Raw genomic sequence first — 19,809 nt, forward strand, 5'->3', positions numbered from 1 at the left:
TTATATAATTGCAAAATTTGTTTTTAAATAAAAAGGAAGTGTAAAAATTAATTTGCTTGAGTCCAAGAGTAATTGATAGAGTCTTTCTCTATTTTTGGATCTTTAGGAGAGTACACATTTTAACACACCATGTCAAATACCTTTATCTCACTGTTTCTTCCTGACGAAGTCTGCGCTTTCTGATATGTTAATGTACTGACATGAGTATCAGAAACATATTTTTGTACTTTTACCTAAAACATGCTATTGCACACAATAAATAATTTGTTGGACCAATTCCAGATACTGTTCTTAATCCAGAAACTTACATATATACTTTGTGTTTTCAACCCCTTAGAACAAGATGTTCTCTGCTGCATTCTGAAGTAAATGAGAAAGATCCAACAGATTAGCTAACAGCTTGAAAGACTGCATACACTGATGGCAATAATTTATAAAAATCAAAGTCACTGGCTTTTAGTTTGGAGATTTTTCACTACCTAACTTCTTCCCTTTCTACCATAAAAGAAATCCACAAAAGACCAAAACTATCTCTGTCATTAATTTCTATGGATAGAAGCAATCTAGAAAGGCAATCTGTCATATCATAAATGAAAACATAATAAATATACTATTTTTTGTACTTATAATTAAAATCTTATTATTCTCAGAGCAAGAAGGACGAGATATCATAAGTCCGAGCTTAAAATTCAAGTAAAATGAATAACACTAATTCAGGAATCACTATCTTAAAACTTAATCATAGTTGAAATGAATCTCTCTTTATAAAGAGGAAAGACATATCTACCAACCAATCACACTTGATTACACTTTTCAGAGGCATTCCTCAATTTTATAGCACCCTTTATATATACCTTATCTAAAGAAGAAACAAGGAAAACAAAAATATTTCCTAAAATTAGGAAATAAAAATGGCGGGTATGTTAATCATAGGCAAGTTTAACAATAATTAAACCACAGTTGATATTTAAATAAGAGAAGTTCCATTTAAGAAATATGTTTTGAAACAAACCCTTAAAAACAAGTAATTATTAACTAATACTCTGATTGTAAATCAGGATGATTCCAACAATGTCGCACTTTGCCAAATGTCTAAAATGATGGATAGTATGAAGTAGGAAACAGATACTGAAAGGGGAAAGGACTATAAAGGCTCCTTATCAAGAGACAGGGCAGTGCTCATTGTTATTCAAGCACATGAGCTGCCATATCCTGTTTCCATTGACTGCAGGGAAGGCTTCAGCATTGACTTCAAACAGGTGCAAGTCTCATGAGACTTAAAGGGAATAAAACGTACAGTCACAGAATGAAAGCAACAGTGTATGAAGAGTGGTGAGACAGGATATGGAATTCCAATGTGATACACAAGAATCTAACAAAGCTATTTAAATGCAGTGCCAAGTAAGGATGCAACTGAAAAAAAAGACACTTCCAAACAGAAATTTGGCAGGTCTTCATTCAATGCTTAAAAAAAAACCATCAAAAAAAAACCTGCATGAAAAATGTTACACAAACGAGAGTGCTAATTTATGGTGGGGGGAGAGAACAAGGGAGACCCAGAAACAGCAATAAGCATCATCCTGTTCTGTAGCAACACAATAACACTTGTTCAGGACACAGCTGCTGGAATGCTTTGGTAGGTAATGTAGACTGGTCTGCTCTGAGAGTTGCTGGGACTTAGAGACAAATATATTACACACTTCTATTTATTCTATTCTGTATTATGATGAGCATTTGAAAATGTTTGGGGATTTTTTCTTTAACTTACATAACCTTCAAAAAGAAGTCTTAGGCTATATTCTTACATCAGTTGAGTTATGCATGATGTCCTCAATTAATTCTGTAAAGAAAGTAGCTGAGATGTCATTATATTAATTAGAAGCTGGTCAAAAATAGAGTACTTATCCCAAAGGAAACTATGTGACTTCAAAATTTCTTTCCAGATGGAAAAGAAAGCTATCCAACACAGCAACTATCTGTCTAAAATATGGGTAGTAAACATCAGTCTCCATATTAAACTCACATGAATAAGTATTTTAGCAGGATGACTGAACCTCCACATTTAATTTTAGAAGCAGCTTTTGACATTAAAATGAAGAGCGAAAGTAACAATATTGAAGGGAATCGGGCAAGACTATAAATAACTCCAAGTGTTAAGGCAGAGATTAAGCATCTCTTCCATAGTTACTAAGTTTTATGATGAAAAGGGAATCACATACCTGTGCAAGCATGGGAAAGCCAAGGTTCCTGCATCCATTACAAGGTGTCAGTGCCTCCCATAAACCGGAAGGTCCACAAGTATTTTCAGCTGCATCATCATCTTCCTCCTCTCTTGGTGATAAACGCATTGAAGAAGGCCTCTGTGCATAAAGAAACAATACTTTCAAATTAAACACAGTGATGAATATTGTAAAGAAACTTTTTTTTTTATGAGCTTAAGAATGTCCCATTCAGAAATGATAAACTGCTATTTTAATCCAAAGTACCTACTCAACTGTTAAACTGTTGTATGGAAATAATGCTTTCTAAGGAAGGTGCATATTGAGCTATCTGTAATTATACTTTAAAATTGAGTGAACATATTAATACACATAGAAAATATTTATTGTCTTTATTACCAAGAAATTGGCAAATTCTACTTCATTTTACTTTAAAATTTGCTGTAATATTATTAAGTTTAGGATATTCCACAAAGAATAAAAACTAATATTTGACTGGATGGGTCCAAGATTTTTGCAGACAAAAACTACTAAATGAATCAAAATATGAGGTTTCAGGTTTTGCATTATATTTATCAGTACTAAACACACTATCTTATTTTGTAGGCAAAAGATGAATGTATTTAAAAATTACCTATATTCTTTTGCTTTATTATCTGGAAGGGATGAAAATTATCAAGAATAATCATTGACTTATGAACACCGTAGCTTACATATTGATCTGAGTGATAAGAGAAAAATGCTGATTTTTGCTTAAACCAGTAACCTAATTTTCTATGACAGACAGAAATAGGAACAGTGGTCAGTTCCCATATATTTATGTTATTTTGCTACACAGGAAAATCTGCCCCAACTGAATTGCAATTTTTACTAACTTTAGGAGCAGGAGGAAAGTTTACCCAGTAATGAATGATTTTTAAACTCTCATGTCAACACTATTTAAATTGGCATCTGAAATAGCTGTTCTAGCCTGTTTTGAATTTGCTTGAGCAGCCTGCCTGATACTCAGATACTAAATTCTGTGTTTAGGACTGCTTCTTTCAGAAGTGGCTAGATCTTTGCTTGACCAGAATAGAACTGAGACAAGGGATGACGACAGCCATCAATCTGATGGTAGCATTAACTCTAAAGCACTGCTATGGGGTCCATGTAAAAATCATCTTAAAACCCCCAACACCTAACTGCATATTATTTTAGCCAATAGAATAAAGAAATACATGGAGTCTGCTGCAAGGAAGGGAATAGAGAAGTGAAAGAAAAGTAGAGGGAAAGTAGTGGGGGAAAGAAGTAGAGAAACAGCAGCTCTAAAGATGAACACAAGCTGATGGAAACTGCAGGAGAAGCAAAGGCACCACACAGACAGGCACTAACTCAAATTCTGTAACATCTGAGGATCATTCAACTCTTGACTCTTGTGCTAACTTCTTAACACAAAAGTTGTTGGTATACCATTAATTTAAGCAGGGAAAATATTTAGAAATTCTAGCTCAACTCATGCATCAAAGATGAGAAACACAATATATCCCACTCCATTATTCTGATTCTCCTCAGAAAATGGCTGTTCCCTTGTTGCAGACTTCATTAATCTATCCTTATCTTGTAAAGTTAGATGGATTTATTTACTTTTTATTTTAGAAGTCAATTTCTAAAACATTCTTAGCATGGTATTTCATTAGGTTATTTTGACACTCCAGTAGTACCTCAGAATATGTTGCCATAGCAACTAATATTCTCACACTGATTATTAAAAAGATCAGGTTAATTCTGCAGAGTGTAGGTCGTGGAAGACTATTATTACTAGGTATTTGCATAGACAAAGGAAGCAGACTAGAGGTCTTTCCCCTCTATTTATGACACCATCTTCCACAGTGGCTGCCCTACACTTGTATTTTAAATCTCAAAATTGCTGTACCAGAGAATAAAGCACTTCTTGCCCCCTGGAGTAAAAAGCAAAGAACTGCAGCAGTGCTCAGCACTGAAAAGCAGGTGACTCACATTAGCTGTAACCTTACAAGCCAATGGAAGTGAATGAATACAAAAGTCATATAAAAATGTCAGTGTACCCGGTAAAGATAAAAAACACAGACACACAGGTGAGAAATTTTCAACATTAATTACAATAGAGTCACTGAAAGGGAAGCATATGAGTATTTAGACATTACAGGGACAGAGTGACAAAACCCCACGACAAACAATTACTGAACAGTAAAAACAAAGTACACAAGCAGAATGAGAGTTGTATATTTCCATTATATGTATTTCATATGAATAGCCTAAGACAGAGTGCAAATCACAGGAATTTAATGTCAATGCGAATGAGGGGAAGTGGAAAACACCTAGTCAGATCTCCTGATTATTCAAAAAAGGATCAGTCAATGCCAGAATTCATTAGACACATGACTGGAACAAACTGGTACTTTCATGCAACTAGACAATGCAGGGATTAACATAATACAGACAAATTTACAGACTACTGCAGATCAGGGTGAGCTCTTTTTACACTTGCAGATTTCTGCCACCAATAAGGCACTAAAAAGGTACAGTTAGGGAAAGTCTATTTGGAGGGTGAAAAAACAGTTATTGCCACCACCTTTCTCACCCATCCCTGCTTGACAGATGCACAGTTCCTCCCAGACAGTGGGAAAGAGATATGTGGGAATTACTGCAGAGAAAGAGAGCTGCATTTGCAAAGAGGAAGGAAGGAGTTAATAGCTGCATGAGAGAAAAGGGTCACAAATGCCCCAAATTTGATAGACTGGGGTTGCATACCCTGGAAAGAGGGATGCGTCTGGAGGAGGCAAATGACATACAGAAAAATCTACAATCAATTCACAGAGCTCAGACTGTCACATAAACCCATAAAACTCCAAACCCAGACCACACAGTTTCCTGTTACTCTCTCACAGACTTCATTCCTTTCCCAGAACTCCCTAATTTTTCTGTTCTGTTGTATAATTTAATTTTGCCTCCTTAGAGATCCTTTGAACATGAAAATCTAATTCTGTGCGTGCTACTGGGAAGCCTTGATATAGCCCTGTAGGGAGAGTTTTAGTAAAATCAAAGTTATTTATGCCCACTTTTCAGAAAATAAATAAATAAACAGAGTAGAAAATATTTCTGTCAACTAAAGAAAAACAGGGACCATTTAGAACCTCTTATTTATGCCTGTTTGGAGTTAAAACATCCCAAACAAATGTAGTTTAAAATGCCATCTAAATCACAGTTATTCATTTAATTGAATTAGACATGAAATGGCAAAATCAATATAAACTGGAATACTAAGCTTCAGTAAGGGAACTTCTGCCTAAGTTAGAAGAGATGCAAGCATAAGCAACATATACCCTCAAAACAGACAGAAAACCTTACATGATATTAGATATGATATGCAAAAGGAAAAATTGGTAGAGAAATCACAAGGTATTAATAGAGAATTAAAGCTTTATTAAAAATTCTGGCTTTTACTGGAACACTGAATCAAGTATTAGACATCACTTGCAATAGTAAAAGGCTAACAAAGTAATTTCTCTGTGTAAAGAGCAAATAATAATGATACAACAGTGAGAGAGTAGTAAGATCCAGCATAAGGACATTGTACCACTAAAATTAATGACAAATTTTCTTCAGACATTACTTAACCTATCACATCACCTCTCATTTTCATACTTAATGAGTATTTAAATCATCTCTTCCAAAATGTATGTGTGGAAGCCTTCCTTTTCATGTCTCTATCTACATAAAAACCAAAATTTGGGCATAGGATACTTTAGATTGAAGGACTCTTTATAAAGAGGCTATTTATTCTCATAATAGGTACATGTATATATGTACATCAGATTATCTATCACAATAACTTGGAATCTATGATAATTTAAGAGAGCAAGCAATATTTATCAACAGAAAGAATGATGAATACAGAAAGAAAAAGCAGACAAAGTCTGTTCTACTGTTAAAAGTCAACAACAAGAGAAGGTGAGAGCAGCTTTAATCTTAACTATTTTTAATCTATTTAATCTTAACTATATTTACAATTACCAAGTTCACAGCTCAGCAGCTGTACACCATGTATAAAACACACATATGTATGGCCTTTTTATCAGAAGTTAACTACCTCCTATCTAACATATGACCTTATTACCTAGACAAGTTTCTTCAAGGAATACAGTAAATGATACAAGATGTCTTATTTCCTTTCAGTGCTTCCTCTTTTCTCAGCCTTTAGTGAAGACTGCTTTCTGCCTTGACATTTGTAAGCAGCCACTGCTAGGAAAAATATTACTCAATTCCCTTGTTTCAGAATACATATGAGACTTTCCTGAACTAGTCCAGGAAAACCTAAAACCAAACATCAAAACCTGTCCTTCTTGTATCTGTTTTTTTTACAATGTCATCCATTTGCAGAAGTATTTCACATACCCTTTTAAACAGTATCTGCTAGAGCAAAACATCTTCAGCAAATGATTAAAGGTACAAAATAACAGGACATTTACCATTTGCTATTGCATCATAACTCTGGAGACAGAAACATTAACTTATTATTTATCTTTGTAAGAAAACAATATTTTTAAATGGAGCAGCAAAGATGAAATCCAGAAGGCAATACTGTTCTGCTTACGGGAGGCAGAAAGCAAACAGACATTTGATAAGCCAAATGCTGTCACTCAGTTTGAAATAATGAAGTAAGGAGGAAGTTTCTTCTGTAGAAACAATTTGTCAAACACGTATTTTCTATCATCCTAACAGAGATGTGCTCCTAACTCTCCTTGGCCCAAAGGACACGTACCTTACAGTGTGAAATAAAAGCAAAAAATTACAAGTCCGTTACCTAGTATTCTATTTTGACATTATTATTACTAAGAACTAATAGAACAAGAAACTGTTCCTGAATATCTTCTATAAATTTGGATAAGCAGGTCTATCTCTGCCATGGCTGTCACCAGCAGCTGCAGCAGTCAAGCCAGGGACAGAAGAGCTGGGACAGCGTTCTGTGCTCTCAGTGCTCCCCCTGCTGCTGCCCAAGCTGCTCTCAGGCGAAAATGCCCAAGGTATGCAGAAAAAAAAGAGCATTAGGACATGATGTATAACACAATCAGTTATTATTTTTCTACAGCAGCATCCCTCCATTAAGCATATATGCCCTTCTGAGATTCAGGAAGAATCCTGAAAAGGAGGAGCCTCAATTATGACATACATCCCATGTGTCACAGACAGTGAAAGATTTTGGAAACCTAGGCATAACTTTCCCACATCCCCCAATGCTTTCTCCTTACCAGTGTTTTTCTGTTTCCCATACTCATTATCTTGTCTTTCACCTTACCCTGCACCTCTGATGCCATTCTTTCACAAACATATTCCAAGTTTGCATCTCTTTCATTTGCTCCGAGTCTGGGTAGAGTTTGACTGCACCTCCTGTATTCCACAAGAAGTATCAGGAAGACAAAGACAGTCTTGTACTTAAAGCAGCAGAACGATGGAGAAGAGTACTCTGTACCTGCCTCTGCCTCAATCCTTGTGGGATGCTAGATATGTTATTTCAACATCTCCAAGATGGTCACTAAGTTTGTGTTCCTGATCTGCTGGCTATGCTGAAACTGAAGGCGATTTTGCACAAATGCTGGGTTACATCAGGAATCATCTTGGGAGACTCTGACTATTCTCAGTAGTATATGAGCCTAAGTACCTTGCAAATCCCAGCTCTAGCAGTCCCATACACAGAATTACACCACTGCACATCAGCCCAGCTGCATGTGATATTTTCTGACTGGGGCTCCAAAAGAAAACACCACATCTGAAGCGATTATAAACTTGGAACTCAAGATCACAGTGATACCTGATTCTGAGGAGAAATTCCTGACACTTGACTAGAGTCAACTGAAATTACCACATGTAACAAACACAAACTGTATTAACTTTAAACATATGTGATTAATTCACATACATGAGGAAAACATGGTAGCTGCTGCCCCTCAGTAAGCAAGTGCTATTGACACCTATCATGATGAGCACCCCAAAATTAATCACACTGTCTCCAGAGCAGGATCTGACACTATACAGGAAATACATCCTGGAACCAAATGGCAAGTACAATGCATACTGAATAAGGTGAAATTTTTAAGTAAAAACGAGATTATAAAATGAGTACAATCTGGACACATTTTGAAAGTAGAGCAATACATTTTAAAATCTTAATTTATCCTTACATGTAGCATAAATAATCAATATTAAGATGCACTGAATCTTTGCACTACTCTCATAGAAGGATGCAACCATCCATAAACAAAAGTTTTAGGATTTAAAAGCCTAATAGGTGATCTGTTCTCTCAAGTGATCAGTTACAGGACCCGAAAAAATGGCCTGAACTTGTGTCAGGGAAGGTTTAGGTTAGATATCAGGAAAAGGTTTTTCACCCAGAGGGTGTTTGGGCACTGAACAGGCTCCCCAGGACAGGTCACAGCACCAGCCTGACAGAGCTCAAGAAGCATTTGGACAACACTCTCCAGCACAGCATGTGAGTCTTGGGGATTGCTCTGCGCAGGGCCAGGAATTGTACTTGATGATATTTGTGGGCCCCTTCTGACTCTGCTTACTCTGTGATTTAAGAGTTATTTTTTTTATCTATGGATTAAGCTACTTCTCTATAATGTATCAAAACATAGGCACTTCCATAACTTACTCCACTCTAATATATTTGTTTGGAACAGGATTGAACTGCAACATTAATTTCTCTTTCTTAACATTAACTAAAATGAAGTGAACCTGTGTTTTAAATACTTGTCTAACTTTGAACACATACCTAATACTAATAAATCAGACTATTTACACATTTAATTTAAAATGTTTAATATCAAAGCACTTCAAGTGCTTTACTTTACCCTGAAAAAGAACTTAGCACATGAACATGATGCCCCAAAATATAATTCACCCAGGAAGTCATACAGACTGCAAGGACATTCTGTTACAGAGGAATGCCTTTCCATCACACAGACATGGTAGACTTGACCTATGTTGGTATGTAGGAAGGGCATACACAAATATGGGGTGTGCAAAAAGGGAAGGAATTTGGTACCTTTTTTTTTTTGAGTCTTGAAATTTAACCACAGGAGCAGTTGCAATTAAGTTAATGGAATTTCTCATGTTAATGACAGACTTTTGCGTTTCACTGCATCAATATGCACATGACTCACTCCAAAATGTGACTCACTGAAAAACTCATGTACCAGATGAAAAAGAAGAAACCAATAATGAAGGGCTTAGGAGCCCACAGAAAAGCAAAATCAAGTGTTAATAATTTAAAAAATATTAAATAGAATTAAAGGCTACAGAGTATTTGCCCTTGCATAAAGGAAAAAAATCATAATTCAAAGTTATGTCAACAACTTTTGGCTTTAAATGCCTCTGAGAAAATACTGCTTGGAAAATAGCTACAGAGGCATCTCTGTATTTAACAGCCCTATACCATCTGAATGTTATCATATAACATTTGAAAATCTCAGTGCTATGTAATTGCCATGAAAATCAGTTGTAGAGCATGCATTTTTCCTTTTTTAAAATTTTAAAATAGAGGGTGGATAAGTGGGTGGCAGTATGATGAAACTTATAGAAAAAACATTATTCGTCATGAAATACAGCAGAAGGAAGAGAAATTAAAATAGGGGAAATATCAGGTGGCAAGAGAGTAGGCAGAAGTCACCACTTCATTACTCCTCCAGTGCACAGTTTTTTATTTAGCACACATATTCTCAGTAGAAATATGTCAATGAAAATGCAGTTATTATTCCATTAAGCCACTGTTGCCTTAATAAAGAGCATAAAAGAAAATCATACCTGAAAGACAAAGCCAATCTAAGAATTATATGCAGTACTGAGCTACTCATCTGAAGGTAAATGCTGGTTAAGAGTGGATAATCAAAAGAGCTTTGAAGAACATTTTTGCTAGATGATTTACAGATCCAGCAGGAAGAAATTACTAGTGGTTTGCCATATTGGCAGCCAAGTGCTAAACATAATGTAAACACAACACAGTAGAAGAGTTGACAGGTGAAATGTCTTGAAAGGCTATAGAAGTTGAAGGCCTAAGTGAAAAACATCAGCCAAAGAATAATCTTTGTTCTCAGAAGCACAAGCAATGGTTCAGACTCCTCCAGAGGTGTTGAAAAGGATCACACACACACACCCCATCAGAGAAGCAGAATACTATCAAGTGGAGAATAGCTCTCAATGCAGCCTGATTTACACAGCACGTGGAAGCAGCATTCAAAATCATCTTCACTAGGAAGGCAAAGTCTTTGCTATGGCCAGTAGGAAAATCTGCCAGTGTGAAGTTCACATAGTGCAAGTTGCTGCTTTTTCCTGTCTTATAACATTAAACCAGTGATGTCACTGCAGTTATCTCAATAACCACTACTGCCAGAAGATGTAGGACAGGATGTGCTTTTTCTATGCCAGCTCATTGGTACTGTTTCCTTTTGCCTGTGGTAGATTCAACATCGCACATTCAGAGCCACCACAATACAAGTACATCTTTATGTTCTTTACTGGACACATTCCTAAATATGTGAAGGCTAAATATTTAAATCCTTTCTCCAGCCATTCATAATATAATGCCTTAAAGCTCCTATAGAAGACAGATAAACAAATCAGTCAGTAACCTGCTTTTATCTATACCTCCTATGAAGCACTGTATTTCTTAGAAGGTATCAGTGACTAAATAAGTGATTGTGAGCTGTTAAAATTACTTAGAATTCTTAAAGGAAACATCACTGACAGAGACAAAGGCAAGGTAATAAATATTCCAATACCCATAAATAATCAACTATTAACAACTGAAAGACCAGCATAACAATTAAAAAAGTAATTATATTTTAATATTATTTTTTCTAAGTTTGACAAACACTATTGAGGCTGCTTCCTCACTGATTGTGAACAGCCCATATTTCAGAGATATTAGGCAGAGCACCAATACCAACAAAAATAATAGTGGTACTACTAATGCAAATAGCTTAATCTCAAATAATTACTGAAGCAAATAAAACGGAAGAACCTCATCTGAGATTTTCCCTCATGACACAAAACTGAAACTTATGGCAAGTTTAGGAAGGATAGATGCCAACAGAGAAGAAATGAAAATAGATACTCAAAAATTGTGTAAGTCATTCAGCCTACACATTTCTCTGGAAAAAAATAAAGAAACTGGTGTAAAGATTAACACATGCATCATGTGACACAACACATCAAGTAAATCTGGTCTCTGATTCTAATCTCAGTTTAAAAATTTATACCACTGAACTGAGGCAAGGGTTCCAGTTATATTAAAGTCCCAGAAAAGCTAAGGGGTGCATTTCTAGTACACTCTTGATGTCCATGGGCAAACTTTTCTAATGCATAGTAATTATCAGGCACTTTAACTGAATCCCTTGAGGTATTATATTTTATAGAGGTATTGGAATCTGGTCCAGCATATTTTTCTATTAATTTTCTACTTGCTAAGCTTATTAACAAGGGCAGGAAAAATTTGCCAACAGAATACAATGAAACTCTTTGTTATGACTGGTCAACTTTCAAGACTTAAGGACAGAAATAATTTATTTTATACACCTATTATAAAACAAATTTGCTTCTTGCCTTTAGGATAGAATAAAAATGAAATTAAACAAGTAGTCCAAACAAATTGTCTAATGCTCTAATTTCAGCTACTAAACAATTTTTAAAGAGAGCATTATTTTTTATTAGCTTGTCATGGGTGATCATTTTGCCCGGTGAAACATGGCACACTATTTACCGTTAGCATTATTTGTATACATCTTACTAAGAAGCAAAGAAAGGAAAGCAAGACTGTGGCTAAGTACCTACTTAGCCTACTTCAAAAGAATAATTTAATAAAATAGAGTGAAACCACACATTTAATCCCCACCCCTTACTGGATGCTGTAGGAGTTCACATTGCTCTGATGGATTAGCAGGCTCCATCTCCTGGTTGTAACATTGGGATAAAATTATGCTGTTCCACTCACTACAGAAAACAGAGACATACCCATATGGTTCTTTTCTCATGCATTTTGTGTCAGATGGTGATCATCAGGTTTCACTGCAAGTTCCAAGCTTAATGATTTAATTCTAACACTAATGGAATAGACATGAAATCAGTGTTGAGTTATGTACAAAAACATTTGTTTTTTCCCCCTCTACTGTTTTTAACTTGCTGTGTAGGTATAGCACTCATTTATTCTGATGCCACTATGTATTATAATGAACAATCAAATCTGCATTGTTACCTACAGACAACAGTGCTAAGAGCACTAAAATATTACATAAATTCCCATCTCTTAAAATGCAGAAACATAAAAAGCTAAAATGTTCCAGAACAATGTGTTTTTTGTTTAGATTGCAGAATAGGTTCTCCTTCTTTCCTTATTAACTCAGTTATCTTTTCCCTTGCATAAATATCTACACACGACTGTGAAAAACACATCTGCTACATATCTAAGCTCAGTCTTCTTATATGTTACTCATATGTTTACTTACCTATATGTTACTAACAAAAGCAGCTTTTCCAGAGAGCAAAAACTATGTTTTCAGGTATTAAAATCCAATTGTACCTACATGTCAGCAAAGTCTTTTGTATTCCTTCCAGACCTCATACATTGTTCCATACTCTATTGCTCAAATGTGACAAACCAATACACCTTTGGAGTATCAGCATTCCTACTGGTGATGCTCTAAATCACCAGAAATCACAGAAAATGTACTTTGAGAAAACCAAGGAAAATTAAAAGAACTTTTTGTTCTCTTGTGAAGGAGAATCTGAAAACATGATTTTGACTGGAACACCAGACAACAGTCTGAAGAGAGAAGAAACCCAAGGGAAATAGAGGGTAGGAGTCCATGACAGATTTTTTTTGACAGATTTCTAAGGAAGGTCAGTGCTTGAGGGAAGCACTTCTGGTTACCAGTAACTGTTCCTGATGATTTGGTATTATAATATCACAAAGAGAGAGTTGCTGTTAACATTAAAAAAGTCCCCTGTCTGGCTGGAAATCTCACGTTATTATCTTCTCATTCTGTTCTCCAGAAGTGACTGAAACTCTCTTGGAAGGTCCCAAATGAACCTGGAGACTGGAGCTTCAGAATGGGCATCTTGTTGTACACTAGTGAATACCACCAGGATGACAGACCCTGAGGGTATTGAAAGAAAAGGAAGAGAAGGAGTTCTGCTGTGCAGCACTGGCAACGGTTCCACAATGGCACAGTCACCTCTGGGATGTTAAAAAAAAAAATGAAACACAGATGAGAGAGAAGATTCTCTAAAGCATTGAGTAACATATTAAAAAAAAAAGGTATTTAATGCAAACAAATCCATTTCATATTGGGAAGATGATTTCAGGATCAGTTCTGACAGAGTCCTCAGATCCTGGCTAATCCTGCTGAGATTAGTAGATATCTTTGGTGCTCAACTAAGTATAATGAAACAGACATGACTCTTCAAAATTACATATGTGCTCAGTATTGAACTAAAATTGTCCTTGTAAAAAAAAAAAAATCTACTGCAGTCAATTTAATAAAAACTAGCTATCAAACAGAATATTTGAGTAGACAAAATTTTACTAATCATTGCCACAGCACCCCAAATTTACACACCGCTTTATAACCATACAGACAAACAAGCTCTTTGATCTGAAAAGCTTGTATTATAACTACTTTATATGGAAAAAATTCTAAACCCATATCCAAGATCCTTATATAACAAATTCAGCTGAGATGAAAGGGTCCACAGCAGGGCAAGTGAAAGTGCTTGGCAGCATGGAAATACAAAATAAACTTGAAAATGCTAAGATTACTTAGTCAGGAAAAAGAAATCTTTAAGAAATAACAAGCCTGAAATATTGCAAATTATGGAGGGTGTGCATAAAGCATTTGTTCTTTTCTACTCTATCAGATTTTACCATATAGGGATAAATGGAAGCATATACTCAACCAACAAGAAAACGCCTATGTCTAGAGCACACATTCTGAAAAATAGCAATACAGGGATTTACATGGTGGTAAACAAAGTGACAGACTGGAGCAAAAGGATTAGATACCTTCAGGCTTCACCACTGCAAGTTAAACACATAACAGCATTCAGAGAGATGCATTTGTCTGTAAGCTATTTTCCTGCTAGTACCTGATAGTCAAGGAATTTGCCACACACACATAATTGCACAGACTGCTTAAATATTCCAGAAAATCATTCTAGTGGAAAAAAGAGTAGGTACTTTTTAATGCAAATTAAATTGACTGCTGGTTTGGCCAGCACGTTCCCCTAGTTATACTAAACTCCATGTAGTTTAAATCATACTAAATGTTGTCATGTTTTGAGATTTTATATTCTTAAACAAGCACTAGCTTTCTCACAGGGTAGGTCTGTGCAGCTCACTAGAGGATTGGCTAGCAATCCTTCTACCCAAAATCACAGCAGCAGGGAGCTGCAGGCTAATTTAGTCGGCTGTGAAGCACGATACCAGGCAAATTATTCTGCACAGAGTTCCACATAGCTGCTATTACGGACCCCTCTAACATAAATTTTCACAGTACTGTGCTGAAACAGAGCCTAACCTACAGGTACAGAATATAATCTCTTTTAATAGCTACAAAACACAGGTGAGGAAAGGATACATTCAGAACATCTGAACCCCCATTCACTAGGAGAGGGCAAAAATTTCTATCCAGTTGGTTTCCCTCGGCTTCTCTGTAATCACCAGCTCAAGTTTAAACAGAACTTAGAAATCATTTTGTAAAGCAGTTTATGGAAAGTATGTAATTCCACATTGACCAAGAGGATGTTTGGTACTGGATGTCCCATTATAAATATCTACTGAAAAAAATTAGCAGCAGCAACAGTTCTCAGTGGGAAATACTACATTGTGCACTAGAAATTGGTAGTAGCAGATGGTTTTTAGTTGGGCGGTAGCTTTTAAAATAAATTTTGAAAGTTATATAATCTTCAGAGTGTGGGTAAACCATTTCAACAAGGGAATTTCAAAAAGTTATGTTTACATATCCTGGGAGAGATGGCCTTAATACTGTTATTTCCCACAGAAATAAGAGTCCATATATGCTTGCAAAATAGGATTCATAACTGAACTGGGTGAAAGAGCAACATAATGCAAAATTCTTGCAACATCAGAATTTAGCAATACTTAAATTATCTAACACTATAATAAAAAAGGAATTCAGTAAAGCAACAATCTTCCAAACACTGTCTCTCAATACAATTCTCTTCCTTTTTTTAATAGATCATAAATACCTGCAAAACACATTGAAGTTTTATTATCAAATTCACTAAATGTTATTATATTAAATAATTTTAAATGTACCTGTTTCTGTCCTTGAAGCCCTATAAAATCAGGCCTGATTATCTTACTATTCCCTAATGAATAAGAAACCAAAATATTTTGGAAGGCGTTTTTACTGTATCATCATTAGTAAGCCATTTTACATCTGGCTTGTTCATCATTTTTCTGTGAAATTGTGTATCCCTCTCTCAATAATGCATGAATGCAAGCGTGCGGTGTTTTTAAAGGCTCAAGACAGCAATTATTTTACTCAAGCATGTTTGGTCACTCTGAGCTATTTTATTTCAATCCAGCCATTATTTATGTAAATGTTATATTAAAAGTAAAACCAAAACAGTATTCTTGAATAATGCTACTAAATAGTTTACTTCAATATTCTTCAACAAGTTCTAGCAATTATTTTGTGAAATGATTTTTTTAAATTGTCTTTTATAAAAAAATAATTGTTCTTTTCCTTATAGAAAAGAAAATTAATTAGAATAATTGACTTGTGCAAAAACAAGCATAAATTTTATCTACCCTCATATATTCTTTTAGTCAACTTCTTTCAAAACCACATAATCCTATGCTTTTGAATCTCTCCTTAGATATAAACCAGACACGATTATAGTTTTATTGCTGTTATATAGCCGCATCTTCTTGATATTCTGACATAAGAGTAAAAAATGTATCTCTGAATATGCACCATCACTGTTATCAGCAATGTTATTATATTTTTACGTATATTTTTTTCCACTCTCTCAACATGCACAAGTATCAACTTCTCATTCTGGATGACAGAATTAAGCAGAAACTGACATCTATATGCCTGTGATGAAATCCAAATCTTTACCCTGAGACTACACAGAACCTTTCCTCATGTTTCTATTTAAATTACTGCTGCCAGCCTTTATTATCAATTATATAACCACATTAAATTTAAATAGATATGCTGCTGTCACTTCTGTGAAATCCCTGTCTAGTGCAGTTACTACACAGTTTTACTATCTTCAGTTAAAAAAAAATAAATTAGGGGCATCTTAAGTTTCTCAGTATTTATGCCATGTAATTAAGCAAAATCCTTTAACATATACTCAGCCTTTAAGAACACAAAATTCTCAAGAGCTGTTTCTTTAATCTAAACTCGTGTCACAAATCCAAAGACAGTAAGATATTCCATTTGCATTTGAAAAGCAATAACACCATTTTTTTATTATGCTTCTGAACACAGAATAAATGTAAAAGCAAACACTGCAAGCAGCCACCTACTACACAAGATTAAAGAGACTGTTCTGCAGAATATACTTCAATTTGGAGTCTCAGTTCTATTGAAGTGGTACATTTTAAAATTAGTTTTAGTAAAAAAAAACCTCAGGAGTTCTCAAAAAATATAGAATATAGTTTCTACATTAAAAGAAAGCCACACTTTTCAAAATAAGGACAGAAATAACCTTTTGAATACAGAGTAAGATGAAGCCTTTTTAAGAGACAATTTCAGGAAAATATTTTTCAAATAAAACATCAAGTTTATGAAAGAAAGTCTGAGATTTATTGTATCCAATATGTACGTCTAGCAAATGTATATACACACACACACAAGTGGAAAAGTTCTTAATTCCTACTTTTTGTTTTGTAGTCACAGGTTATCCAAAGCAAGTAAAAAGTAAAATATTCTTTGATATCCATAGGCATTTCTTACATGTACAAAAAGCCCATATTTTCATTTTCTGATATTATATTTTTAAAGAACACAATGTGCAAATACATTGCAATACAGATGGTGTGTTTCTGGGTTTAATAATACAGTTAGAATTATTTGTCCTGACATGAATACAGACACAGGAATCTCACACCTGACAGGAAACTGGTAATGATCTTAGAATGCCACAAGCAGAGGACTCTAAAGCAATTTTCTTGCTGGAGCTCAGGATTCTCACAATACACATTTTGACAGTCTTCTGTTCATTTTCCTGACACATTTAATTTTTCTGGATCCCTGCTTTGTACACTATACCTATTTAAATTTTCTTGCTTGCTGTTCAATTCACACAGATTCTTTGAATGCACACTTGGTGTGTAACCTCATGCCATGATACACATCTAAATTTAGTCCTGATGTTTTAGTCTGTAGCTTAAATGTATGTCATGATGTTTCATAAATTTTTCTCCTAGAGGAATTTAAGGTGTTCATTTAGAAGCAGTTTCGACTATCAACTGTGTTAAAATGCACAATTCTAACACAGTAATGAAAAAAGTTGGAAAACTCTTATATAAGATGGTTGCTTTTGTTCTTGAAATTACTGAACCAGACTGCCATCTATTGGAAAACAAATATTTTTTTTTTAATTATACTGAAAAAAAAAAAAAAAAACACAAACCTGAAAATGCAATCACACTTAATTCAGCTTGAAAAGGAAACATCTTTGTTAACTGAATTGTGATAAAATCAAGGACTTTCCTATATTTTTTTCCACATCATGTTTTTTTGAAATATGTTTTGAAGCACAGTTTCTTTTCTGACTCACTGAACAATCAAACTCTAGTTTTTTTGGAAAATTTTTATCTAGAGAACATCAAAAAACTGTAGTATGTCAGCACTTAGCAATACACAAGTATAAAGCTTCCCAAGCTTGCCTGTGCAGCACCAGTTAGGGCTTTCCAAGACTGCATACATAGGTCAACTAAAAAGTACATTTGAGTCACAATGATCAAAATGGGAAAAACAAAGACAGAAACTGGAGACACAAATCTATGAATCAATCATCAACCCCACCCAGCATACAAGTCATTAAGAAATACTAGGAATTACAACTAAAAGGATGCATAGTTATAAAAATGCCTTTTGGAGCTCTCCCTCAAGTAGAATTGCAAAACTGTATTCAATCGGGCTTTTAATTTTGTGGAGACAATGAACAGGGGCTCATTGCATGCTATGTTGTAATGTACATATTTTAATGACTGGTAAAGACAGACTAGGAAATATGGCATTAATATTTTGCATGACAGCACAACAAACACAGCCAGAGTGGCAAAAGAAAACCTTTAAATTATGACATTTCCAGTGCAGCTTTGACTTCCTTTAGTTTATCCTTTATAATGCACTCTTCAAATTGAAAGATAACATTATCTTACTCTCATCTGACTTTCTGCTGTTCATCATTCAGTCTTTTCCTCCCTCTTCATTAATTGTTCCCTCCCATTCAGGAAGCTAAGACAATCTCCTCTTCTGTCACAGTTCCCCTTTTAACTTCTGTAAGGGAAGCATCCTGTGGGGACATTTTCACTCATTTCCAGATCAGTTCCTATTCATGTCTACACTATGGGTCTACTGTTACTGTCCATACTTCTATTTACTGCTCCATTGTACTCTCCCTCTCCCAGATGTCATGCCCTCTAGTCCCCGAGATCCTCATCATCAATTTTCCTAGTCACCTCCTCCATGTCCCAAAGAAATGTAAGAGACAAAGCTGATAAGTAATTTGGAACTCGGAAGACTAAACCAAATAGTTTATTTTCTCTTTTTGTTATTTTTTTCCACCTAATCTCAGAGTTGTGCAAACTCTGCTTCCTATTTGACTTGAAAATACTGTAAGCACATAAATCTCTGGGGTTTTAATGCCTTGTCACAAATCACACACTTGGCCAATAGAAACATATAAAGTAATAAAAACATGTATTGTTTTCAATGCAAAATTTGATGAAAAGAAGAAGTTTCTCACTACAAATATTCCAGAACAACTTCTTATGTTGTTGGATGACTACCTGTCTAATAACCCAGCAAATGGAGGAATGGATTCAATTCTGTCCTTGACCTAAAAGACTTCCAACCCACTTCTTTCAAAGAAAGCATAGAAGTCTACAAGTGCTGCATCATGGAGCAACAAACCAAGCAAGATGCCTAAGACCAGAAAAGGAATAGAATGTGCCTGTGAACAAGGCACCCAAAGTCTTGCTCTCCAGATTGCACTGGTATTTTTCCAGTGGCTGTACAATGCAGAAACAATCCTAGAAGGGATCACAGCTTGATGATCCATACTTTATCTGGGTGACTATAAAGCCAGTGTTGAAATTCACCCCAATGCCATGGATAGAATTGGACACTACTTTTCCAGATGAGTCCTTTACTGTCACATTATTATATTAAAAAGCAGGCATTCACACTACCCTTACACTAAACAAAAACTGTGAGCCCCACTGTTTCAAACAACAGGCTGGCAGTTAAAATTTAGGACAGAATTCCAGGCTGTGCATTCTGGGTAGACAGAAACTCTTTTCTGTAGCCCC

The 19,809-nt window shown here is 35.2% G+C and overlaps 1 protein-coding gene across 7 annotated transcripts in view; it reads right to left on the bottom strand.

Annotated features, from left to right (window-relative positions):
* The window catches only part of ANKS1B (ankyrin repeat and sterile alpha motif domain containing 1B), a 398,399-nt gene that overhangs the window by 298,349 nt on the left and 80,241 nt on the right, over positions 1 to 19,809 (bottom strand). For all 7 annotated transcript variants that reach the window (XM_077783569.2, XM_077783570.2, XM_031507463.3 and 4 more), the window contains one exon: positions 2,220 to 2,360. In XM_077783569.2, coding sequence (XP_077639695.1) covers positions 2,220 to 2,360 — 141 coding nt within the window. The remainder of the gene's footprint in view (positions 1 to 2,219; positions 2,361 to 19,809) is intronic.

Source organism: Lonchura striata, chromosome 1A (genome assembly GCF_050655825.1).
Source record: "Lonchura striata isolate lonStrDom1 chromosome 1A, ASM5065582v1, whole genome shotgun sequence".
NCBI lineage: Eukaryota > Metazoa > Chordata > Aves > Passeriformes > Estrildidae > Lonchura > Lonchura striata.